Source organism: Pristis pectinata, chromosome 5 (genome assembly GCF_009764475.1).
Source record: "Pristis pectinata isolate sPriPec2 chromosome 5, sPriPec2.1.pri, whole genome shotgun sequence".
NCBI classification, from domain to species: domain Eukaryota; kingdom Metazoa; phylum Chordata; class Chondrichthyes; order Rhinopristiformes; family Pristidae; genus Pristis; species Pristis pectinata.
Genome location: NC_067409.1, coordinates 80,470,244 through 80,496,710, shown reverse-complemented (window position 1 = coordinate 80,496,710; position 26,467 = coordinate 80,470,244). Strand labels below are relative to the sequence as shown.

The following is a 26,467-nucleotide window of genomic DNA, read 5'->3' as shown; positions in this document are numbered from 1 at the left end:
TAGTCTGATTTTCTTTAAGACAAAAGGAGCAGATTGAGTTAACTTTCATGCCAAGTCTGTAGCATCTTTGCCACTGCTTTAATGCAACAGCAATGTGTTTGCAACCAATTAAACCGAATGGGTGTGGTGATGAGATGGATGATTCAGTTTTCACTCTGTTATTTAAGATTGTTTCAGTCAGGATATCTGCTCGATTCTAAAGTTGTCTGCACAACTAAGGATAAAAATTGGACAGAAGTCATATCACGGCTGTCCCATGGTTCAGTGCTTCTTTGCTGGATGTCATCGTCAGAGATGATGTCAGGGGAACTGTTGTGACTACCTGCTGCACATCATATTCCCTACTGATAGGGGGTTGTCTCAAAAGTGAGCAACAGGATTGAGGTGATCAGTTTTGGATTCAGTGCTGGGAGAACTTCAACGATCCCTTCAAGTCAAGGCAAGTGGCACGTTCACCTGTGTTCTGATGTGTAGTGCTTCAGCCCCTAGGTCTGCTCACCTTCACTTACAATACGCAAGCAATACAAATACCAGATTTCCTGGCACACAGCCTCTGTACCTGTGCAGCTCGTTACATTCCTAAGTGTCTAGATGCTACTGATATGCAGCCTCTCCCTTATAGTCAGCATTAACAAATATTTTCCAATCATTAATTCAACACCTGCTGTAACTTGCATTCCAAAGCGTCTTTCCCTCCCTGCAGGAAATGAGAATACAGAACATTGGAAAAGAAAAGTAGAGAGCCACAGGGAGCCTTCAGTTGATTACTCTGTTGCATCTGCAAAGAAGGTAGCCTTGGAGATAATGGCTTCTCTTGCATTGCCTACATTTCTTTGCTTCTCTTCAGCTGAAGTGCTTCTGTTCTCCCTAACTTTTAGGGGCTGCACAGTGTTATGTTAGTTGCAACAGCCTTCTGACATTCTTTCTGGTGTTTCCAGATCTATCCAGGCCTTTGAAGTGTAATGTTAATGTATTGATGGCTTGCTCACTGGGATTGTCTTTGATTGTGGAGCAACAAACAAGAAGCTGGAGGATCTCAGCAGATCAGGCAGCATCTGTGGAGGGAAATGGACAGTGGATGTTTTGGATTGAGACCCTTCATCTGGACTGAAAGATAGAGGGGAGATAGCTGGTATAAAAAGGTGAAGGGGTAGAGCAAAAGCTGCAAGTGATGGGTGGTCCAGGTGAGGAAGGGTGATAGGTGGATGGAGGAGGGAAGAGTGGAAATTGATTGTATTGCTCTAGCGTTGCTTTACACGTCATCGACCATATTTTAAGGGGAATCTCTCTTGTATAGTGGCAGCTGGCAAGTCTACTTTGAGATGGGAAGGGATCAGGGACGGATTCCCATAGGATTAAGGCATCATGTTAGCTTCTAGGAATCCTGTGCATGCGCACAGAAAGATTTTGTTTCTAGTATGCAGCATGCCATATCATGGCCTGACTCAACACCGGAGCCTCCTTGGACATTTGTGCTCGGAGGAAGATTGTAGGAATAGCGTCGTAGAAAATTAATGACACAGAAAGAGGCTTTTTGGCCTGTTCTGCTAGTGCTAGGTGAAAAAGAGCTGCTCAACCTTATCCACATTGAGCATCTGGTCTGGAGCCGTGCGGGCCACCACTCTTCAGGTACTCACCCAAAAATTTTTTGACACTCTGCCATCCTCCCAGACAGAGAGTTCAAGACCCTCTGCACTTTGGTGGAACTGAGAATGTTCCTCATCATTTGTCTAATCCCACCAGTTACTTGAAATCTACGTCCCTAGTTTTTGAACTTGAAGCAAATTCAGCCCATACCAATACACTGATTATGGCTGCCTGCCAACAGGACCTCCCTGCTGACCCCTCTCCCTCAGGTGCCGAGAAGCAGCTTGCTTGATGCTGTTCCTGAGGTCCTTGCTGTTCGGTCTGCTCTTCTAGGCCGCACTTTAACACACAAACAGAACCCATAGTGGTGTGGCCATGGAGAGCTGCAAAATGGAGTTAACCTCCAAAATTTGGAAAGCAAACAGCAAAATTTTCACTTCATGCTTGAATTTAACTAAAGTTTGCTGCATGGCTTCCAAATGCAGCTGTAAAGGAGATCTTTCACAGTCACTCAAGCAGCTGTGAGGCTGTAGTTTTTAATTGCTGAATTTGCCTATAAAGCCTTTGGACCATATCCAGTGTAACTGTGCTTGCCCTCTGGTTTCATCGGTGCACTCCATGGAGCTCTGCAAGCCCACACACGTTGACTAAATACTAAACTCCTGTTAATATCACTTCTGGTGAGCAATGCCATGTTGCGATCGGTCAACCTGCCTGTCCAGAGGGGTTTCCTAAACACAGCTAAGTGGGTGAGTAGCAGGTCGACATTGGGTTTTATGCACAGTCATTTTGGCACATTTAAATCCCCACCTCCTAGTTTGTACAGTTGACCTTGGAACAAGTTGATGTGGGCCTGCAAATAGTAAACTCTGCTATCTTTTTTTTCTGCCCTCCCTGGTTTTGTTGTGCCAAAGCAAGGAATTCATTTTGAAAGTTGTTCCTGGGACACTTTGATTTTAAAATTCAGCCTTTTCCTGGGAGGCTTCAAGAAGAGATGGATGACACTGATTTTGTTTGTATTGATGGTTATTGTAAACTGTGCAGTCCTTTTCAGTAAAGGAGCCAGGATTAGCCACTGCACTTGTATTTTCATGCTGTTGTCTCTGCCTCCAGTGGTCAGTACATTTAAGAACAAGTGACAATATCGCTGTCAAACTTAGAAAATACAAATTTGGTTAACCAAACTAACCAGAGCAGCATTGAGATTCACTCCACTGGGTACTTCCATTTCTATTGTAAAAGCTCAAAACTCCAGTGCAACTTGTTAATTCCATGGCACCCTGGTAAATGCACAGGGCAAAGTGAGTCATCCTTGTGCCTTTGTAACAACTTCTGCATTGCTCACCCTACTAATATACCTTCCAATCCTAGCATAATATAAAAACAATTAGTTTAGTTTACTTTAATTAATATAGGCAAATTTAATTCTCTCTTAGCACTAATACAACAAAGTTAATGAATTAGTTATCTTTAAACTGGCATGAATGAATAGATGCTATTTTTCACCTGAGGAAGTGACAGAAACAAGTGTACAGGTTGGAGATTGTCAAAAAAAAATAAGCAAGTAAAAAGCTTTTGCAAAATAAGTTATCCAAGAATATAAAAATATATGATAGGAACACTAAAAGAGGGACAGTGAATTGGTAGAAGTGTTGAAGTTTCCTTTAGTTTTTACCAGGGAAAAATTCAAGAGGAATGTGACTTTGGTCAAGGAGACCAGAACGGCATTAAGGCATTTAAGATAGATAAGTTGCAGGTATTTGATAAAGAAAACAAACTTGGATTGGATAAAACAGAAATATGACATTGTCTCAAATAATTATAGTTAGGAATGCTGCAGAAACTTCTTTACTTAGATGGTGATGAGACTGCAGAAAATGCTCCCAGATGTGGGTATTTGAGACACATAACATAACTGCATTCAAGGAGAATCTATATAATTACACGAGGATGCAAGACTTGGAAGGTATTATTAGGGTGAGCTAATGTAGGAGGAGACGAGGCATATGTGGAGCAGAAAATTGGACTAAACATTGTTGTAAAATGCTGTCTTGTTGTAAAAGCAAACGTGGCATTGCTTCTTTACTATTAAAGCTTGATGAGTTAAAGATATTTGGCTAGAAATTCCATTACATAACAATATTTTTTTTACCCCAGCATTATGCTATTGAAAATCAATCTTTTTTCCCCAGAGTGCAATTGAAAATTACTATTTCTAGGTAATTCCATGGCACTCTGCAAAATACACAGGGCACTCACCAGAATGTATTATCCTTGTGCACTTGTTACAACTTCTGCATCGCTCCTCGTGCAACACTTGTTTTGGAGAGTTATGGAGAAAACCTGAACTGTTTTACCCTGAGAATCATTTATGGGCACTGCTGAGACAACTAACTCTTCTCATGCAATGCTAGATGGGTAAGGAACGGACTTGGTCCTGTTTATACAGGTAAGTCCCTTCCTTAATGTTTAACTGTTCTAGCACTCCCGCCAGTCCTCCACTATACCAATCTCATCCTTAGCTGTTGCTGCCAAAGTCCTGACCACCACTCCCAATCTCCTCAGTCCACTCAGCAACAAATCCCTTAGTCATCCCTGACCCACAACTGCGATCCTCAGCCCCTCCCACCCCTAGCCCCCTGAACATTAGCCTCAATCCTGACTCCTTGGTAATACACATAAGTTCCTGAAAATAAACAACAGCTCTTTCCATGAATAACTCCTGGATGTCAAAAACCAATGCTCTGAAGGATTTGCAAATCCTGAGTGAATCATTAACTGGGATAATTTTGTGAGAGAACAGGAAATGAATAGCAGCTTTTGTCAGCAGAGTTTGCATCATTCAGTTCAGACATGGGTTTCTAATAATCCCCTGCCTAAGACTTAAATTACTGATCAGAAAAGATTGCAACAGATGGAACTAGAATAAAAATCTGATCACTGTTTGCTTAAGCTGTTTCTTACTTTGTTTTGCAGGTGAATTTTACAGTCTGTCAATTGTTTGCCCTGTTTGCTGCCTTCTGGTTCCGTCTTTATCTCAGTCCTGGTAGAGCGGGTACTGTTGTACGTCATGTGGTCGTTACAATGATTGGTATATATTTTGCTATCTTCTGCTTTGGATGGTAAGTAAGAATGGCAATAGCTTTATTTATGCTGTTATTCGCAATCTTTCCCCTACCACTATACTATTATGAATGAAATTCCAAATGCAATTGGCACACAAAGTATTGTTGCTCTTGAGCACTGGTAATGTTTCTAATTCGATCAAAATGTTTGAATATGAGAAGTGCCAATTAATCCCTAGTTATGTAGGCTGGTGATCAGTAACTGAAAGTGTGAGTTAAATGGAAAATTAATGGACAGAATACTTTGTGATGATTATGATTAACCTCTTGTTACTATTTTTGAAGAAATATATTGATATGTGGAAAAAAACTCAATATTAAATGTTAAGCCTGGTTCAGTAATGGCATTTTAGTCTTATTGTCAGATAGTTGTGAGTTTAAGTCTCACTCTAGGGGCTTTGGCACAGTACCTAGATTACGCTTTAATGTCAAAGACACAGCCTTCAGGTGGTCTCACATGTTAATGCCTGTGTAATCTTCCAATCCTATTGCTACTGGAGAATTGTGTTGGTCTGGCTCTGAAGTCTTATCTTTCTATCTTTCATTAGTCCTGCAGTTGACAGCTGCATGTTAATCTGTCCTGGCTCTGAGTTCTGGAATTCCCATCCTGCACTTCTGTGTGTCTCCATTTCACTGTCTTCCTTTAGTGCCTTGTTAATCTAGTTTTTAGTCACCTTTCGTTTTATCTCTTCCTTTGGCGCTAACTGCACTATTTACATCACCTCAAGCTCTCTTCCTATGTTAAAGTCATTCTAAATGCAAGCAGTTGCAGACATTCGCCAGACATGTGGAGAGTATAAATCTATCTTGTTGATAGATTTGGGAATGAGTTTCTTGGTGTGAAAGTTCCAGCATATTGGAATCTATACTAATTATTTGAAGCAATCAGAAATTTAGGAATAATTCAGATTAGAAATAAGACCATAAAGAGAGGTTATAAAAATGTTCTTCCAGCAACTTAACCTGAAATGTGGTTCGTATTACCACACGTAATTATATACAAACTGAATGAATTAATTTGTTGTAAACAGAGTATTTTAAGAATGTATAGCATTTTAAGAATGAATTTAATAAAGATTTAAAGATTCAAGAGGACCCACAGCTCCCAAATATGCTGTTTCTTTGTACCATAATCTTGGATCCATACACAACAATAGCTTGCTTACAAACATCTTCCTAGCTTCTGGCATTTGATGCCGAAGTTTATCAAGTTTAGGAGAGAAAAGGATTGTGGTATTGCCAGAGCAATTATCAAAGTTTACTATTGATGCATGGCTTGAGGAAGCAGATATGATCTGTAGTAGCCAAGCTGATGTACAGGTTCTTGCTTGGAGTGATCTAACGGAGCTATTTACCAGATGGTTTTCTGCAAGGCATATTGAACACTAGCTTTTTGTTAAGTGCTACTCTTGGTAACTCTGCAAAATGAGCCAAAGATTTCTCACAGAAGAGTTTCTGGTTTTAATTATGTTATTGTCAGTAATTGCCAAGTCGAGGTTATGCCTTTCCAGCAAAAACCTGCAGAATTTGTAGTTCCCTTTAATACATTCTTGATGCTTGGTTGAATTGAAACTCTTTACTGAATTTTGCAAGAAGAGGAGAAGATACAGGCTTGAATTCTATTTTCGCCAACGTGGAGGTGAGCAGGAAATAACTGAAAACCCTGAGTATGGAAGTAGTTTGTCTGGAAGGGATAGAAAGGCTTCAAATGGTTCTAATGTGAATGCAGCTACTCCAGCACTTCATTACATTCCAAGCAAGTAGAGAGCTTTCTTCCAGCCCAGGAGATGAAGCTCTTTACTAAATTTTGCAAGAAGATGGATCTTCATTCTGTTATCAACTATTAATATTTTTGTAATGTATTTTATTTTAACTTGTGTGATTTTCGGAAGGTAGACAAATATAACATCAATGCTAGATTCAAGAAGTTGCTTTGGCTTGATGATGTTTTCTCTCTCTGTTGGGTCCATTAAAACCATATTTCTTTCCAGTGGTGAATACATTTTAGAGGTAAGTCGACTGAAAGGTCCAGCACGGTTTGCCTCTTGCCGTGGTGACATACCCTTTGCAATCGTGCTGGATCTTGCTTTGCCAATGTGAATGGAGGCAGTTTAGGTTTTCCACGCCATCTCTGACCCTGTAGGTACCTGCTCAGTTGTTCTGACGCTCATCATGATCTTGCATGTCATAGCGATCCCAGCCACAATTAGTATCCTCATTAACAGTATGTTTACAGTGCAGGAGACAGAGACGCTCCTGAGTTGAAAGTCGTCGTACAAGAACTTAGGAAAGAGAAGCTGGAATAGGCCATTTAGACCCTCAAGCCTGTACTGCCATTCAATGAGAACAATGAATCTCTGGACTGTAAGTTAAGGTATCTGATTTACAAGCCAAGTTAATGGACCAGTGCATGTTCAGATGTTTCCACGGAAATGTGTGGGAAACCATGTCCCAGGACCACCAGCCTGACTGCAGAGTACTGGGAGGAGATAATCTGCCAAATTACAGCCTCGGTCTTGGAGAGAGAAAAGAAGCCTCAAGATTACTGTTTATACTACAGGTCCTGCCAAGTCTACAAACGCCCGATTTATGTACAACCTATACACGTAAACGAGCATTTCAGAGACCAGCAGGATAGATTTGCCGGCTGCTGTGGGGCTGCAGGCATCTTCTACCATGTGGACACTCAGTTCATGGCCACTTTACCAACTTGGGAACTGTACGGGTTATAAACAGTTCACAGGAAGAGAACCCTGTCATAACCTGGGGAGGTTCTTTATCTTCATTCAGGCAGTGGAACGATTACTTCTGTAGCCTTTGGCCTACTAATAAAAGCCTCTTTGATTTGTTGGAGTTTACATTTGGAAACCAGGAGAACTGTATATAAAAGTGTATGTCTTCTTTGTCTCCATTTCTTGGTTTAGCTTTCAAAGGACTTCCACATCAATCCTTACCATGTTACATATCATTACCTCAACAGCAGCTTGAACTTACACTGCACCTTTCATGTTGTGAGAACTTGGCAAGGCAGGAATTATGGCCAAGCAACATTTGACACTGAGACACGCAGGAATATTTTGGGAAATAATAAAAAATTTGCTCAGGAGTATAAATTTAAGGAATATTTTACAAGAGAAAAAGTACCCAGAGGTTAGGAGAAAGCATTCCAAAATTTAAGTTGTTGAGTGAAAAACAAATCAGGGATAGAAAGGAGGCCAGAATTGGATGCACCCCGGAGATGGTGGATTGGAGAGCATTGGCTTGCTAGGGACTGTGTAGTTGAAGGATGAGGAGGTTGTAGAGGATGTGAGTGGTCATCCCCTGTGTGAGTTCTAAAATGAACACAATGACTTGAACTTGGAAAACTTAATTTTCAGATCAACTTTGATTTTGACGGTTACTTTTCCTTGTGCTATATATAGTAAGTTAATGTAATGACTTTAGTTTGAATAATATAGTTTAATGTTGATGTTGTGGCGGCTAGCTACACACTATGAAATGAAGACACAGTCGCTGGTTTCAAAATCAGAGGTAGAATGCTGACCGGGGCGCTGTGCGCCTTTAACAGCTGAAAACTTCCTGTGCTACAGTTCCCACGCTGATGTCACGAGCGGGTCACCCGACCTTCCCGTGTGCGGGCTTTCCCAGCCCAACACTGGGGAAGAAGGAGGGCCCCGCGCCATCTTGGATCGGGGCCTCCGACGATGTCGGGAGCCGGTGCGGTGAGTCGCTACGTAACCCCCCCCCCCCCCCCCCCAGAACCGGCAATACCGTCGCGAAAACCAGAATTAAATACCCTATGACTTGAGTGGCCTGCCCCCACGCCACGCTCGCTGTACCACCATGGGTACATGGCGTGGCAACACGCTCGACGGACGCCCCGCTCTCCTTTTTCACCCGCCAGAGGACATCCGCCCAGGCGGCCACCTTCCGGGGTTCGCTGAAATCAGCTTCCGCCAGGAGCAAGTGGATGTCGTCGGGTAACTGCTCCAGGAAGTTCTGCTCAAACAGCAGGCAGGGTTTATGCCCGTCTTCCAGGGCCAACATCTCATTCATGGGCGTGGGGGGGGGGGGGGGGTCTGTCGACCAACCCGTCAAGGTGGAGTAGGTGGGAGGCTTGTTCGCGTCAGGAAAGACCGAAAGTCTCGAGAAGGAGGGTCTTGAACTTATCGTACTTCTCATCCGGGGGCGCCTGGATGAAATCCTCGACCTGGGCAGCGGTGTCTTGGTCGAGGGCACCCACCACGTAATAGTACTTGGTGTTGTCCCCGGTGATCTGGCGAACCTGGAACTGGGCCTCGGCCTGGTCGAACCAGACACTGGGCCGGAGGGTCCAGAAGGTGGGCAGTTTAAGGGCTACTGCCTGTACCTCTTGCTGCGCAGACATCATGGGTCCAAAAACATTTGGGCCCGTCAGAGTCACCAATGTGGCGGCTAGCTACACACTACAAAATGAGGACACAGAGTCGCTGGTTTCGAAATCAGAGGTCGAATGCCGACCGGGGCGCGGTGCGCCTTTAGTAACCGAAAACTTCCCATGCTACAGTTCCCGCGCTGATGTCACGCGCGGGTCACCTAACCTTCCCGCGCGCAGGCTTTAGCAATGCTGGGGAAGAAGGAGTGCCCCGCGCCATCTTGGATCGGGGCCTCCAACGTCGCGATGTTGGGAGCCCGTTCGATGCCGGTGCAGTGAGTTGCTACAATGTCTTCTGCCGGAGCTGCTGCAGAGATGGTTGACAGCTTCAAGTTCCTTGGCACCAATACCACCGCCAACTTCACCTGGTCCCTTCACATTCACGTGGTGATCAAGAAAGCACATTAGTGTATTTATACTTAGGTATCCGAGAAGATTCAGTGTGTCTGTCAGGATTCTCTTGAATTTCTACAGATGTGCTGCAGAAAGTATCCTGACAAGTTGCCTTTCAGCCTGGTATGACAATTGCTCTGCTCTTGACCATTGGAACCTGCAGAGAGTGGTAAACCCTGCCCAGTCCATCACAAGCTAATTACTTCCTTCCATCCAACCCATCTTCACAGTGCATTGCGACGAGAATGCTAACAGTATTGTCAAGGGTGCTTGCCACCCTAGCCATTCCTTTTTCTCTCCTCTACCTTCTGGGAGAAGATACAGGAGCTTGAAAGCCTGGACATCCAGACTCAAGAACAGCTTCTTCCCCACTGCTATCAAACCTCTGAACCAATCACCTCTTTCACACCTGCTTCCCGGTGCAGCTGCCACATTCTCATACTGTTAACTCTAACTTCCTCAGTTATTGTCACTTTAGGTTTACTTTTTGCACTACTTCAGATTGCAGTCTTTGCACCATTCTGCTATTTTGCACTCGTCGTTATATTTGTTGTTAGTATTTATTATTAATATGTATACTGTTTGTTCTGCGAACAAGGAATTTCATTGCACCCTGGTGTATATGACAGCAAACTAATCTAATCTAATCTGTCGTCCTTCAGTGGGGTCAGTTCACTGACTATAATCATAAAATATTTTGGCAAACTTAGTGGAAAGGCAAGGCAAACCTTTTACTGTGCTGTGCCTAGAACTTCGAGGCCTATCTTTATCCAATTTATTGTTTCTGTAAGTATCTTGACTTGGCTTCAGTCACATATATTGGACTACAAACTGAAGCAAATTTTGTCTATGCTGCATGGAAAGCAGTTGCTAACTTTTGTTGTGAGTGTGTGTCTGTGTGAATGAAGTCTTTCCCTCCATCATCCTGGTTTGAATTGAAGAAACTAATTAAAACAGATTGCAACTGTCAGCTGATTTGTTTTTACCCTAGAGGGCACCGCATCGCATTACAACCCTTGCTGGTTCTTGCCTAATAATCTTGTAGGTGTTCCACAACATTTGCCATGAATTTTGATTTTAGGACATCAACCTGAAATGCTTACCTTGTTTCTCTCTCCACAGATGCTGTCTGATCAGCTGTTTCTGTTTTATGTTTTTATTTAAAATATCCAGCATCTGCAGTTTTTATTTTCGCTGCAATTATTGTGCTTTATTCAGTTATCCAAATTAATGCCATTTAGTACATCATCAAGTGTTGAATATGAAATTATACTAATTCTCATAAGTAATGTTTTACAAGGCATTTGAGTGTCTGTGAATAGAATCCATTTGCTGAGGTGCAAGAGAACAAGAGAAACAAAAGAATAAGAGACAAGGATCAAGCAATACATTTAATTTTACAATTTTCTTAATACAACTAATCTAGTTCCATTTTAATTATCTAAATATGATCTTTGTTAAGTTTAGTTCTGGAAACCCACATGAAGATGGAGTTCCTGAACAACAGAGATGCTACAGCAAATTATTTTTGGCTTTGTTGTACTTTGAATTGTAACATAATGAAAACAAAAGCACCAATGGCAGAATAATGTGGGAGGCCTCCAACAGTGAATATCTAAAGTTAATTTGTTTATTCCTGCAACCTCCAATACCATTTCATTACGAATCACCCAAAATATTGGAAAGCTTATGGAAGAAATGCTGTTTTGAAAAAGTTAAGCTTAATCTACATAGGTTTCTGCAATACACATATGAGTTTATTGTGAACCCTGTCTTTGAATTAGTTGCAACAGTTTCCAATACTTTCCTATGTTGCTCATTTAGTTCCATATACGAAGCTTTCCTTTTGAAGTATGTCCACATTAGCGTTCAACCAAATATTTTAAACTTGCTGTCTTCCAATCTCCTGCAGTGTTCCATTTTAGATGACTGGAGTATATATAGTTAGGAAGCCTATTTGCAAGGGGGAAAACCCCAGAACATCAGAAGCAGATGCCCTGACAAATTTAATGCCAGCCCTCAATATGATGTCTGTTATACTGTTCAGGAACTGGTCAGATCAAATGTCTGGGAAAAACTAAACATAAAACTGCAGCTGTGGACCAGTGGGAATGTTCCCTGCAACAGGGAAAGACCAGATGGAGCAATAATGGGATGGAAATTGTAAGCCAAAAGGTAGGGTCAGGTCGGAAAAGACAGGAATTGTAGGTTTGGAGGTGTGTGGGTGTTGGACGGTTGCAGCCAAAGATTTACTGGAGGGGCCAAGAGGAAGGTGCAAATGTGTGATGGGTTAGGTATCTGGTTGCCTAATCATTCTCCTACTCAACTCTTCCTGATTCTTTCTCACACCTCCTTCAGATTTAAAATTTCATTCTCCACCATCACCACCTGAATAGTAAATGTTGTGTAGTCTGCTGCCAATGCTACAGCACAATCCATGACAGTGAAAACTCAATCTGCCTCGATATAACTTTATTCCTTGAATTTAACAAATATTGTTTGCAGTTCAGAAGCTAATACAGACCATAATGAAAGCAAAAGGCAAGCCCATCATACTGTATCTTTTTTCCAGCAGATAAAGCTCTACAGCTAATAGAAAACATATTCGATCTATAAAGATAATAACTTTGAACTCAAGAATTGCTTAAGTTGTCAGTATGCAGATGTTTTGTATTCTGAATGGATTACTGGAAGTTCCAAGTGCATTTGACATATGTCTTTGGTTGCCTTGCAGGCAAATTTTCTTTGGGAATAGAACCAAGAGAAGTGCAAGGGGCCTTGACAGTAAAAAGATGTTGATGGAACAGGCCGTCAAATTTCAAATTTGACTAGATTTGGAAAAGTCTTGTATGATGGATTTAGGAAGAGGGAACAGATATAGGAGTGATGAGGCAGTGGAATGCTGAAGGACGAGAGTGGAAAGTTGTGGTTGGTCGGGGAAGACGATGCAAATGACTTAACTGCAAATTTTGAGAACACTGGGGTAGTGAATGGAGCAGGCAAACAAAGTACTAATGATAAATGTGCATAAGGCAGAGGTTAGGTGACATAGGTAGCTTTGGACAGCTGATGGAGGACATGCAGTGGAGGAAGAAGGATTGAGCATGGATCCAAGGATTGGGACAGTGGTGAGTTATCTGGTGGGGGTAGGTTGTGTAGGACATTGAGGCCACCATCAAGGACCAAGTGCAGGGGAATCGTGAGAGGTGTTGGAGGAATCAGAGGATTGATGGGTCAGGACCTGGAGCTCTGGGGGTTGACAAACAACTGGGAAGGTAGCTGGAGTGTGGTTGGTGTATTTGGGGAGTGGAAAGTTCTGTGGGAACAGCCCCAAGGAGTGAAAGGTAAGTAAGCAACTTATCTGTGGGTCCCTGTACAGCTTTGTGTGGGGTAGACCTAGTTGTCCTAGCAGCACCCATTGATGGCTGTTCCTGAGACACATGGCTCAAGTTCTCCCACTGCTCCAAAATGAGTGTTGCATAGAGAATGACTTCATCCTGTGTACTGATGTAGAAAATCATGTCATGAGCACAAGATTGACCAACACACAGAAGTGCTTGATCAGATTTCCAGAGTGACATGAAACAACCCATTAATGGTCCTCATTGAATTCACCTCCAGGAAAATATATTGGTTCACTCATGTCCTGAAGGATGGGAAGTCCGTCTTTGTTAGTTGGTCTGGTCTATTTGTTACTCTGGATCATCTACAATGTGATTGACTCTTAACTGCTTCCTCAGCTCTGGTATGGGCCATAAATGTTGGCCCCGCCAGTGACATCCACATCCCATGAATGAATAAATTTTTTAAATTGCAAAATTTGTTGTATCAATTGTTGTGTAATTGAATTTCTAGCCCATTGTGTGTAGTGTAGATGACAATAGGGATGATAAATTAGTGATGAAGAATGACAGAAGATATTAAGGATGTTTCTGTTGGAGCAGCAAAAGCTCAGAATCAGATTTATTATCACTGACTTGTATGATGTGAAATATGAAGCTCTTGGATGATCTTGATAAGTAAAGTAGAGAAGGGTTATTTCCTCTGGTTGGGGAGTCAGTGTTGTTGAGTGATGAACATACAACTGTTGGAGAATGTGAGAAGATGGAATGCAGTTGAGCCAGTGACACTTGAGATTATGAGAGCAGATAAGTGAAAAGTAGATTATGCCCTCAGAGGCATAATGTGATCAAAGGTCTCCTTTTGTGCTGTATATGGATGAGTATTTAAAGCAAAATAGCAAAATAAATTACAAAGTTCTGGGTGAGAAATAGGAGTGCAGTAGGTTTACTATTGGTCTGTTCTGGCTAAGAATTAACAAAGATTTGATAAGCTAGTTGGCTTCTTTGTGCTTTAAACTCCAGTGGTTCTGAACAGAAAATATTCTATCCAGTTGGAAAAAGAAATAGGATTTAGATCCACTAATGGCCGTTATGATGCAGATTGCATGAAATGGAGTTGATTATTTTCCCTCAACAATCATTTCTGGAGCACCACTGAAAATGTGATTGATTTTACACAGACAGTTTGTAATGTTTAACTCACTCCATTTTAATGGAGAAATAGTCTTGCTGAACTCAAAGCCCTGGAAAACTTTCAATTGTAATTTGAAAGAAGAGTGTTCTTGAATTTGTTGCAGAAACTTCTTTTACTAAATAAACACAGGACAAATAGGCCAAGTACAAGAGCCTCCAAAATGGGCATGGAGGACGTGTAGTGAAATTGATCTGCATTTATTACTTCCGCTGTCTCCTAGTCCCTGTGACTGCAACGTGCAGCCAGCACGAACGATGCAGCTGAGTGGCTGCATCTCTCAGCAGGAGGACTGTGTTAGTTAAAGTTAGCTTGCCCCTCATAAAAGAGAAGTCCTCTGTCACTTCAAGTGTCAAAAATATTAGGATCCCACATTCACTGAGGCTTTTTGCTCTTGATATTACACACATGCTGCTGCAGAGGACTTTAATATGTGCTGGGCCTTTTAAGATCTCCTGCAATATCTTCCACAAGTGCCTTCTACCAGCCATGCTGCAGCCATTGGAGTAACACTGTGTCTGAGCAGCAAGGCAAAGGTATGCTCAGACAGATACTGAGGGAGTGCAGAAGGCTATTTAGCCTTTACTTCTATGCGATGTGGCATGCTTTCTTCACAAGCCCGCTTGATAGGTATCCCATCAACAACCATACGCTCACTCCACCACCGACACACTGTAGCAGCAGTTTGTACCATCTAGAGCAGAGGTTTTCAACCTGTGGTCTGCGGACCCCTAGGGGTCCGCGAGCGAGCCAAGAAAAAAATGGAAAAGCGACCTGTTACAAAGATGTAGCTTACTTGCTTGCTCCAGTTTTCCACTATTCAGAAAATCGGCCATATCTATTCTATCTGTTATAGGCGACAATCTTAGAGACTTAGACTGTGTTCCCTTCTGGTAAGTTGCCGCTTAATATTTGATTTGTGTAGTCAGTCAGTAGTGTTCGCTACTCACTACTATTCTGTTGTGCACTGTAGTGTTAGCAAGACTGAGTGACGTTGTTCGTATGCCTTAATAATATTGCTTAGTTACCGTGCATTTACGTCACAGTGACGTCACTGTTAAACGAAAAGTGCACAAGCGTGTAAATTTTAAATTAGTTTTGATAATTTTGTTTATCAGTAATAGTAATTAAACTGTCCAGTGTGTATTGCTGAGTATGGAGAAATTTCTGAAGAGAAAAGCTGACCTGAAACCAGAGGATTCTGATGACGAAGGGGATAAGGGTGACCGAAAGAGAAAACAACACAAGTACGATCCAGAATACATTTCATATGGCTTCATCGCAGTGGGGTCAAATGCGGACCAACCTCTCTGTGTTGTGTGTTTGCAAACGCTGTCCAATGATGCAATGAAACCAGCGAAATTGAAGCGCCATTTAACAACAGTGCATCCAGATATTGCCAGTAAACCGAAGGAATATTTTGAGCGGCAAAAGGAGCTGTACCTCAAGCAGAAAGGCAAAATGACAGCCTGCACCACTGTAAGTGAGAAGGCCCTTCACGTATCATATTTGGTAGCATTACGAATAGCACGTTCCAGGAAGCCTCTCACAATTTGAGAAGAGCTTATACTGCCTACATCAGTAGATATGTGCAAAGTTGTACTGGGAAAAGAATCTAGTCAAAAACTGAAAGCCATTCCACTGTCTGATAACACAGTAAGCAGAAGAATTGGCGATATGGCGGAAGATAGACAGAGCCAGCTGATAGCACGTCTTCAGCAAGTCGGATTTGAGATTCAACTCGATGAAGGTACTGATGTTGCCAGTGCTGCGTAGTTGTTGGTTTATGTTCGATATTGCTGGGAAGGAGAGGCTTTGAAAGACTTTTTGTTTTGCAAGGCGCTCCCAGGGCGTACAACCGGTGAAGAACTTTTCCATGTGCTTGACACTTTTTTTGTACAATCGGCATTGGCGTGGACACAGTGTATTGGAGTATGCACGGATGGTGCTGCCGCAATGACGGGAGGGAAGTCGGGTCTAGTCGCACGAGTGAAAGAAGTAGCTCCACGTGTAGCAGCAACCCACTGCATGATTTACCGTGAGGCTTTGGCTGCAAAGGATATGGATGAAAATCTTGCGGATGTGTTTTCCACGTGCATTAAAATCATTAACTTTATCAAAGCCAGGCCGCTCAATCATCGTTTGTTTGAAAACATATGTTATGAAATGGAAGCCGAGCATAAGCATTTGTTGCTACGTAGAGAAGTCAGATGGCTGTCATGAGGCTGTGTTGTGCAGGGTGTATATGAATTGTGAGATGAACTGCTCATTTTTCTAAATGAGCATAACGGATCATTGGCACAGTTCTTGACAGATGAGACATGGGTTGCCAGATTAGCTTATCTTGCAGATATTTTCAACATTCTGAACAGCTTAAATCTATCATTGCAAGGACCTGGCTCAAATGTTCTGAAAACGCATGACAAGATCAATGCCTTCCAGAAAAAAACTCTGTATCTGGAAGGAAAGATGCAAGCAAGGCGTCTATGATATGTTTCCATTGCTGGCTGACTTTCTGACAGTGAACGAGGCCATTGCGAGCACCATTTTGAACCATATTCAACAGCTGTCACATTATTTTCATGAGTATTTCAGCGATGATGACACGAGCATGTTTGATTGGATTCGAAATCCATTTGAATGCATGCTTACTGATTTAACTGGACGTGAACAAGAAGAATTGGCTGAACTGTCATCTGACAGGACGTTGCGCTTGTAGTTCAACCGAATGTCACTGGTGTCGTTCTGGATAGCATGTTCCCAGGAGTATCCACTGCTGTCCAGCAAAGCCTTCAATGTTCTGTTACCATTTGCAACCACTTACTTGTGCGAAATAGCATTTTCTGCAGTCACTGCCATGAAAACCAAATACAGATCAAGACTGAATATTGAGGATGACATATGCGTATGTTGGTCCCACATACCACCACGTTTGGATAAACTCTGCATTGCAAAACAGGCACAACCTTCACATTGAACTTAACACTGAAAGATACCGCTGGTAATTATCGGTGATTGAAATAGTCACTATTTCAATAGGGCCTATGTGCAGTGATGTAAGTGTTGTATGCATGAATTATCAATTGTTTGATTTTGTGGGCTTTGGGGGTCTGCCATCTAACAAGGACGCGTTCTGGGGGGCCGCAGCATGCAAAAGGTTGAAAACCACTGATCTTGAGGATGTATTGCAACAACTCACCAAAACTCCTTAGGCAGCACCTTCTAAACCCATGACCTCAACTAACTAGAAGGACAAAGGCAGCAAAAGTGTGGGAACACTTCCATTTGGAAGTTGCCTTACAAGCCACACACCATCCTGCCTTGGCAATATATCATCATTCTTTCACTGTTTCGGGGTCAAAATCCTGGAAGTCTCTCCCTAACTACATTGTGGGTATACCCACACCTCAAGGACTGCAGCGGTTCAAGAAGGCAGTCTTCTCAAGGGCAACTAGAAATAAGCAATTAAATACTGGCTCAGCCTGCGAAGCTCACATCCCTTGAATGAATGAATAAATTGTAGTAATCAGCAGCTGATCTGAAAGTAGTTGATGGTCCTTTAAAGTAATCCTGTTGAATAGTCCTTCATGCTACTGAATACATCTTCAGCTCTGAAAGGTTCAGGGAGTGTGTTAGCTTGAGCATTGAGCTCCAAATGGCAGTATAGGCAGCAAGTCAGTGTTGCCGCTGATTAACATTACGGTGCATGGGCTTCGCTTATGGCACGTATTAGTTGTGTAAGGTCTGCAACCTGCACCCAGCGTGTGACCAGTCAGATTCATGGCTTGGTATGGCAACTGCTCTGCCCGAGACCGCAAGAAACTACAGAGTTGTGGACGCAGCTCAGCACGTCACGGAAACCAGCCTTCCCTCCAATAACTCTGTGTACACTTCTTGATCCCTCAGTAAAGCAGCTAACATAATCAAAGACCCCACCCACCTTGGACATTCTCTTCTTCCTTCCCCCCACCCCCCTCCCCACCCCCATCGGGCAGAAGATACAAAAGCCTAAAAGCACGTACCACCAGGCTCAAGGACAACTTCTATCATAAGGCTCTTGAACAGTCCCCTAGTACAATAAGATGGATTCTTGACCTTACAATTAACCTTGTTATGGTCTTACACCTTATGGTCTGCCTGTACTGCACTTTCTCTGTAACTGTAACACTTTATTCTGTACCATATTATTGATTTTTCCCTTGTACTACCTCAATGCACTGGTGTGATGAAATAATCTGTATGGATGGCATGCAAAACAAAGTTTTTCACTGTACCTCGGTACATGTGACAATAATAAAACAATTTAATTTTAATGTCTCCATGTGTATTAGATGTTATTTTGAAACAAAATAGTATCTGCTGCACCAAAGAAATGCACATCACAGAATGGAATTCTGCACTCTGTTTGCTGTAGCTTAGAATTAGTTTGAACCTGGAGTCCCATTCTACCTCTAACCTATTGGCTGACATGTTGATAAGATTGGGTACAAATGACACTATATCAAAAGAATTGGTTTTGATTGCTGAAATAGTAAAACTTAAAGAAGGTTTACAAGTCAGTAAGACCAAAAAAAAATGTAACTTTTTATATAGGAGGCGTTGGATTTAAAGAAAAATGTAATAAATTATTACTGAGATCACAGTTGCATTTTGCACAATATGAAGGCAATACAAAGGGTACAGCACAGGGAGTACAGGAAAGATGAAAGTTGGAGAGATGTGGGTATGGGAACTGATAACAGAATGTGACCGGAATGGGAAGAGAGTATAAATCTAAGAGTAAACCATTAGGTTAAGGCTAGAGGTTACAAAATAATAAAAAGAGAATACTGAAGGCTGTGTCTGGATTCACATGGTATTAGACACAAAACAGATGAACTGAGGAAGCAAATTTAAATAAATAAATGATCTGAAGGCCATTACAGAGACATGGCTTACTGGATGACATAGATTAGAACCTGAATATTGACAGGTATGTTACATTTAGAAAGGACAGCTAGGAAAAAATGAAGGAGTGGCTCTGTTGTTTAGAGATGGTCTTGGTGCAATAGAGAGAGATGACCTAAGTTCAGGAAACCAGGAGGTCGAAAGGGTTTGTGTGGTGATGACAAGTGATAAGGGCAAGGAATCGCGTGTGGGCATGGTATACGTACTCGGTAGTAACCATGTGATAGATTCGAATATGAAGGAAGAAATAACAGAAGATTATCAGAAAGATGTGGCAGTAATCTTGGGGGATTTTAATCCGTATATAGATTGGAAAAATCAGATGGGCAAACATGGCTGAGATGATGAATTCATACTGTCTTTGGGACAGTTTCTCAGTACATTGTGGAGCAAACCAGTGAATAGGCTATAATAGACATGGGTATAATGAAATGAGATATAATTGATTAATGATTTAATCATGAAAACATGTTTGAGTAGCAGCAAACACAATTGAATTTTACATTCAGTGTTACGGACTCAGTGAAAATCCCTTTAAGATAGAGAGTGTGTGTGTATGTGTGTGTGGGGCGTGCTTACGTCAATAGAAGATAAAGGACGTAATGACATTGTTGAAGAAGTTAGAAGAAGAAGAAGAAGGAGAGAGAGAGAGAGAGAAGGGAGAGAGACACCAGCCTGCTAGTTTTCTCTATCGATGGATGAGAAACAATAACTGTGTTTGCCACTGAAATCCATGTATGGAAGTTGGAAGTAATCCAGTGGAGTTCCCTTTGTTGCTGACCTGTAGAAGGAGACAGGTATTTGTGTGTGGACGACCACGATTCTGATGCTTTTCGGGGTGAGGAAGTCACTACCGAGTAAACACTGGAGTGTTGTTTGGGTTCCATCGTGGAACATTTGGATTTCGTATTTACTCTCTCTATGTTTTTCTACATCTACGTCTTATCTTCTGACAACGGTGGTTGTTGAAGAAGCCCTTGCTCATGTTTCACCTTATGGCTTGCGGAACTGAACTTTAAGAACCATTCCGGAACTTGGAGTTTGGGACTTTGTCACACGCACACACGAAGAGTTTAGTTTTGGGGTTAACGTTCAAGGTGTAACATTTTTGAATTCTAACATACTAACATTTTTACTTTTATTTTACGTATTATCATAAGTAGTGATTAATAAAATAGTTTTTAACGCTGAATCATGCTCAGTGTGTTTCTTTTGTTGCTGGTTTGTGACATCAGTTTGAAGGAGAAAATACTGGGTTGAAGACGAGAATTTTCAATTTAAATAAGGGCAGCTGTGAGGTTACGAAAGTCCCTCTGGCTAAAATGAACTGGCAAAGTAGGTTGAAGGAATGGTCAAGGGAAATGCAATGGCAAACGTTTAAGGGTTTCTTTTGAAATATACAGAACAGATGTATTTCAACAGCACAGAAGATTCCAAAGGGAAAATCCAACATCTGTGATTAACTAAAAAAGGGAACAATGGTGCCAAACTTAAAGAGATAACACATAACTGTGCAAAGGTGAGTGGGAGATCAGAAGATTGAACAGAATGTTTAATAAAATGCAAGGAATTACTAAATTAGGAAAGAAAGATTAGAATACAAGATTAGCTGGCCAGAAATACAAAGAGAGGTAATAAAAGTTTCTGTAGATATTTATAAAAGACAAAAATGTTAACAAAGTGAGCCTTGGCCCTATAGAAAGTGAGAATGGAGAATGAATGATGGAAAACAAGGAGATGGGAGATAAATTAAGCAGGAATTTGGCGTCAATCCTCACAAGTCAGGATGCAACTAACATCCCAGAAGTAGCTGTAAATTGGGCCTAGGAAGAGAGGGAGGAAATCAGGAGAAATGCAATCTCTGGAGCATTGGTACTGAGTGAATTATTGGATCTTGGTAGGCTTAATCCCGGTGTCCCAAGTGTTACAGCCAGTCAGGTAGTTGGTGCTTTGGTTTTAATTTTTCCAAAAGTCCCTAGATTCAGGAAAGATTTCATTAAATTGGAGAATGGCAAAAGCACCTCCTTTATTCAAGGAGATAGAAACCAGGAAAATACAGGCCAGTTAGGTTAACATCTGTGGTAGGTTACATTGAGAGAAATAAGTGTTGGCCTAGACATAGGGGATAATGGTCTTACTCTGCTTTAAAATAGTACCACAAGATCTTTTCCGCTAGCCTGAGAAAGCCGCAGGGCCTTGGTTTAATGTGTCATTTAAAACGTTATACAGTTTTAATAAATGTTAGAAGCTGTTAAAAACATAATACTAGGACACTTAAATTTAAGATAATTAGTCAAAATTAAAATGAAAGGGAAATCGTTTTTGATCATTTTATTGAAGTGTTTGATGAATTAACGTGCTGTGGATGTAGAGGATCTGGTGGATATGCTATTCTTAGATTTCCAGAAGTCAGTTGATAAGACGCTGCATTAAAGGTTATTGTGGAAAATAGAAGCTTGTTTAGGAGGTAACATTGGCTAGGTTTGGATCCACTGGAGTGAGAAGTGATTTGATTGAAACATAACATCTTCTGGAGGTCTCGATAGGGTGGATGTGGGAAGAATGTTTCTTCAATTGGGAGAATCTAGAACGTGAATCTTAAAAATAATGGGTTGCCCATTTAAGATGGGGCAAAAAGTTTTCTCTCAAACAGTTGAGTCCTTGGAGTTCTAATTCCACTGCCCTTTGGCGTCTTTGAAGGTTTTAAGGCAGAAGTAGCTAGACACTTGATGAGCAATACACCATTCTCCTTGCATTAAAGGCCAGCATAGCATTTTCCTTCCTAATTGCTTACAATGTCTGCATGTTAACTCATGGTGCATCAACTAGGTTTGAGTTCATGTGAGTAGGGAAGGCTGTGAGTTGGTGTAATTGATTGTGTTTAAGATGACTCGATGATTTAGGAGGGCATAGCGAAAATTTTTCTTCTGAAGACGTATAACATTTTTTTAAAAATGCCTTTATTTATATTGCACCTCTCACTTCCCTTTCGAGAGATTCCAACGCACTTTAATCACTGTTGTAATGCTGGAAATGTAGCAGCCAAATTGTGCATAGCAAACTCTCATAGCATTGTGATAGTGACCAAATAATCTTTTATCAGTCACGTTGAGAGAAATAAGTGTTGGCAAGACATGAGGGATAATGGTCTTACTCCACTTTAAAATAGTACTGCAAGATCTTTTCCACGCACTTGAGAAAACAGCAGGTCTTTGGTTTAATGTGTCATTTAAAAATTTGTACAGTTTTGATGTCAGGTAATATACGTTCATAGAAAGGGTAGTTGAAATCTGGATACCCAAAATGCAGTTGAGGCTGGAACAATTGAAAATTGCAAAACTGAGATTGGCAATTTTTTCTTGGATACAGGTGTTTATAAGGGTGCAGAGTTGAAGTACAAATTGACTGTGATTTAATTGAATGACAGAGGGCTGAATGCCATTTTTTTTTCCTTTGTTGCAAAATGAAAAGTATGTTGGAGTCTAATATGTAAAATAACTGTGTTTGTGTTTGCAAGCCAGATGTCTGACCTTCTGTTTTATTGTTTCTTCTCCAGGTACTCATTACATATTTTTATAGAAGTTTCTTTATGCTACATTATTATGACAAAAGCAAGCATCTCAACTATACACAGGTACATAGTATGTTATGAATAAAAGAAATCAATGTGAAATTATTTCTTAGGTTTTAAGTCAAATGGGTTACTCTTTTATGTGTCATAAGATGACAGTACTTATTAATTTAAATGATTCAACTTAACTTGACTTAATTTTTGATCTTTGTCACCAGCTGTATGGCTGGGGCACAATGCAGGACCAGACTGATAAATGTAGAAAGAACATGTCTTTTCCTTCATCTTGTGGGACAGTGAAGAGATCCCTATTCAGCTATTCCATTTGGCACTGGCCCCAGGTTGAGAACACAAAAAGTCTTCTGTAGAGTGGTGCAATTTGCCATTCCAGTGTGCCCAGTCATGGTGGTGGTATAGTGATTAAATTATGGGGTTAGCGTTCTAGGGAACTGGACTCACATTCTAGATACTTGAGTTCAAATCTCACCATGGCAGCAAAGAAAGTTAAATTCAGTAATCAGTAATTTAAATTATTGAGTGGCACAGTGGTGCAGCAGTTTGTTTTGCTGCCTCACAATTACAGGAGCCCAGGTTCCATTCCGGACTCAGATGCTGTGTGTTCAGAGTCTGCACATTCTCTCCAGGTCCCTGCAAGTTTACTTCGGGTGTTCAGGTTTCCTATGAGATAAAATATTTGTCACCACAATATAACAATGCTTTATAGTCTTTTGTTAATTAATGAGGCTTCAGTTACATCAGCTAAAGTACAGTTTGAATAATCCACACAATAGTTTTCATAAATTTACATATATTTAAATTTGTGGCAATAGGAACTGAAGTTAGTTGATGAACTCAAATCTGGCTGACAAATTATCCTAAACTGATTTGCTTAAATATAAATTTAAGATGGTATGTTATTCTGATGTGATGCGTAATTTGTTTCATATTCTACCTATCCAAATTATAAACCCTAAACTACTTACAATGCACCCGAGGTACAACTCAAATTTTTGTTTTTTTTAACGTCATTCTACTGATGCCCATAGATACAGCAGAGAGCAAACCACTGAAAAGATCTCTTTTCCTTCAAGTGCCCTGCAACATTTCTACATTTCCTATTTCTGTAAGTTGCATCATTCTGGCAGATCAGTCCAGTGATTTTTTTTTAAAAGCAATCACTACTTTGGTGCATTCTCATTTCGCCCTAGAGCAACAAATTTGTATAAAGTTCCACTGGGTCTTTGCCTACTTTTGGTGGTTTCCTTCTATGTGGTTTTCATTTTTGTTTGTTTTACATCACGAGTGAACGTTCTTAATTTTAAGGATTGAAGGGAGTAGGATATAAGAGGGATTAAATCTAGAAGAATGCATTAGTGGATACCAAATTCATCTTAGAGCCAATAAAATTATAGGCGGGGACAAGCAGTTACATTCCTGAGGTTTAGTTAGTAATTTTGAGAGTATGGCCTTATTTCAAAAATAGTGCTGATACAAGTTGAGGATGAGGTATAATGGTTGTCTTAGAAGAATAGGGAAGGAATGTTCAGAAGAGCACTGATTCATAGAATCAAATAAAATGAAGTTGTCAAAGAGATTTTAGAGCCCAGTGGTGAAATGGATTGCCTTTCCAGTTTCTTGCATCTCTTCAAATACATGAAGTATCACAAAACAAATCCCTCTTCCGTATCAATGAGTTGATCCACTGAGTAGCTAACAAAAAAAACCTTAGAGTTCCAGGATCAATTTATTTTCTGTGCTTACTGAGTTTATGGAGACGTTGATATTGTTGGCCTTGGGGCATTGGAACAACAGTAGGCTATGTAGCCCCACAAGCTTCTTTGTAACATTTATTGAAGTCATAGTTGATCCATGACCTAACTCTACATACTCATCTTCACCATATCCGTTTAACTTGGATGATCAAAGTTGTATTGAACTGAGATAAAAAGTTGATAATTGATCAGCATCAATTATAGCAGGCATGGTAGTGTAGCAGTTAGCATAACGCTTTACAGTGCCAGTGACCTGGGTTCAATTCCGGCTGCTGTCTGTAAGGAGTTTGTACGTTCTCCTCGTGTCTGCGTGGGTTTCCTCCGGGTGCTCCAGTTTCCTCCCACATTCCAAAGACGTATGGGTTAGGAAGTTGCGGGCATGCTATGTTGGCGCTGGAAGCGTGGCGACACTTGCGGGCTGCCCCCAGAACACTCTTACGCAAAAGATGCATTTCACTGTGTGTTTCGATGTACATGTGACTAATAAAGATCTTATCTTACCATTTGCAAAAGAATATTCCAAATTTCCACCATCCTTTGTACGTAGAACTCTTTCTTAACTTCACTCTTAAAAAGCCCGCTTCTAATTTTTGGACCATGCCCCATCATCCGAGGAGGAGTAGTTTCTCTTTTCTTATCTGATGTTCCTCTTCTTGGAGACCAATCAAATTACCCCATAATCATCTGAATTATGGGGAAGCTATCCACAGTTTATGTAATTTCTCCTCAGACTATATTGTCTGTAGATTCTTATTTATGTGAAAATAGTGAATGAAAGGTGATCTTTGCCCACTGAACTGCATGTCAAAGTCAGCATTTACAGGAGAGATGAGGAAATTGAGAACATGCCTTTCCAGAAAATGCCATGTGTTGTATTCCTTTCGCTGCATGTAACAACATGGTGATAACTTTTTTATGCGTTTCTTGTTCCTTTAGGTATTCATTTGTAGCAGCAATGGGCTATCTCACGGTGTGCCAAATTAGTCGAGTGTATATCTTCAATTATGGACTGCTGTCCACAGATTTCTCTGGGTGAGTTTTTTCCAGATATTTTTTGGTTGTGATTTAGCTTTTAAAGCATATAGCTCCTCCTGGATTCAAGATGTAGGATGGTGACTGAATGTTGTAGTTTTTTTTCTGTACCAGCTTCTTACAAGAGAGCGTTCACCATTTAGCCAGTCCATTTAGTGTAACAGCTAAGATGTCAATAAATGTGCTTGAGTGAAATGGGAAGGAATACACTTGGCCTGTTCCCTTATGTTCAGTAAAACCCAGCTCTGCTTCCTCTTTGGAGGACTTCTACTGTGTTTCCCACTGCCAATACTGGGATTTAAAATCTGGTTTGTAATTCCTGGTGTAATATCCTGTCCATGAAGCTTTCAAGCAGCTCCTGCGTTTACTTTTGTTATTTCTCACTAAGGATCCATGAAATATTGATATCTCTATTGAGGAGTAGGTGTTGCAATGTGGTAACCTGCTGAATTCACTTTTGCCATTTTAAAGACACCTTCATGGTTACTTTTACACTTCATTTCAATCATTGAGCTTCCCGTTATGTGCCGTCTGTCATGTTGATCTGTTTCTTCTTTTCCTTTATGCTCAGTGGATCCTTTTGGTGAGTTGTGCCTTTTCATAGTTGCTGTATCATTTGCAAAAAAAAATCTTGGTATGCTGTATATTGTGGCATGTTGGCTGTGAGATAACTGAGAATTTGTTGAATTTTTTAATAAACCAACATTACTCTCTACTATACATGTTGTGGATATGGGAAATATTACACTTAACAGCATTTTGTGAATAAATGTGACTGGATTATTTATTTATTGTTGTCAGATGACATATTACATTAATACATGAATGCTTTTTCTTCAATATTTGAACGAAATAAACAATGTTGGCAATGTGCTTCAGCATCTGAGCACTTTTTTTCTCTATTGGGATCCTGAAAATTCCATAAATAATGTATATTGTCTGTCCCTGGTTTCTATGAAGGTATAAGGGATCAACTACCTGATTGTTGTCAGATCCAGGGTTAGAATATGGGGATGGGCACATGGGTGGGTAGAGGGATTCTTCCTAATGAATACCTCTCCTTGGATCTCAAAAAGTCTAGGTAGTCTTGCTT

General features: G+C 40.9%; 1 protein-coding gene across 2 annotated transcripts in view; it reads left to right on the top strand.

Annotated features, from left to right (window-relative positions):
• Positions 1-26,467, top strand: part of mboat1 (membrane bound O-acyltransferase domain containing 1) — an 88,125-nt gene that overhangs the window by 7,485 nt on the left and 54,173 nt on the right. For both annotated transcript variants that reach the window (XR_007956373.1, XM_052016318.1), the window contains exons 2-4: positions 4,564-4,709; positions 22,556-22,633; positions 25,279-25,374. Coding sequence is in view for 1 of the 2 variants with exons in the window: in XM_052016318.1 (XP_051872278.1) it covers positions 4,564-4,709; positions 22,556-22,633; positions 25,279-25,374 (320 nt within the window). In the remaining variant the exon portion in view is untranslated. The remainder of the gene's footprint in view (positions 1-4,563; positions 4,710-22,555; positions 22,634-25,278; positions 25,375-26,467) is intronic.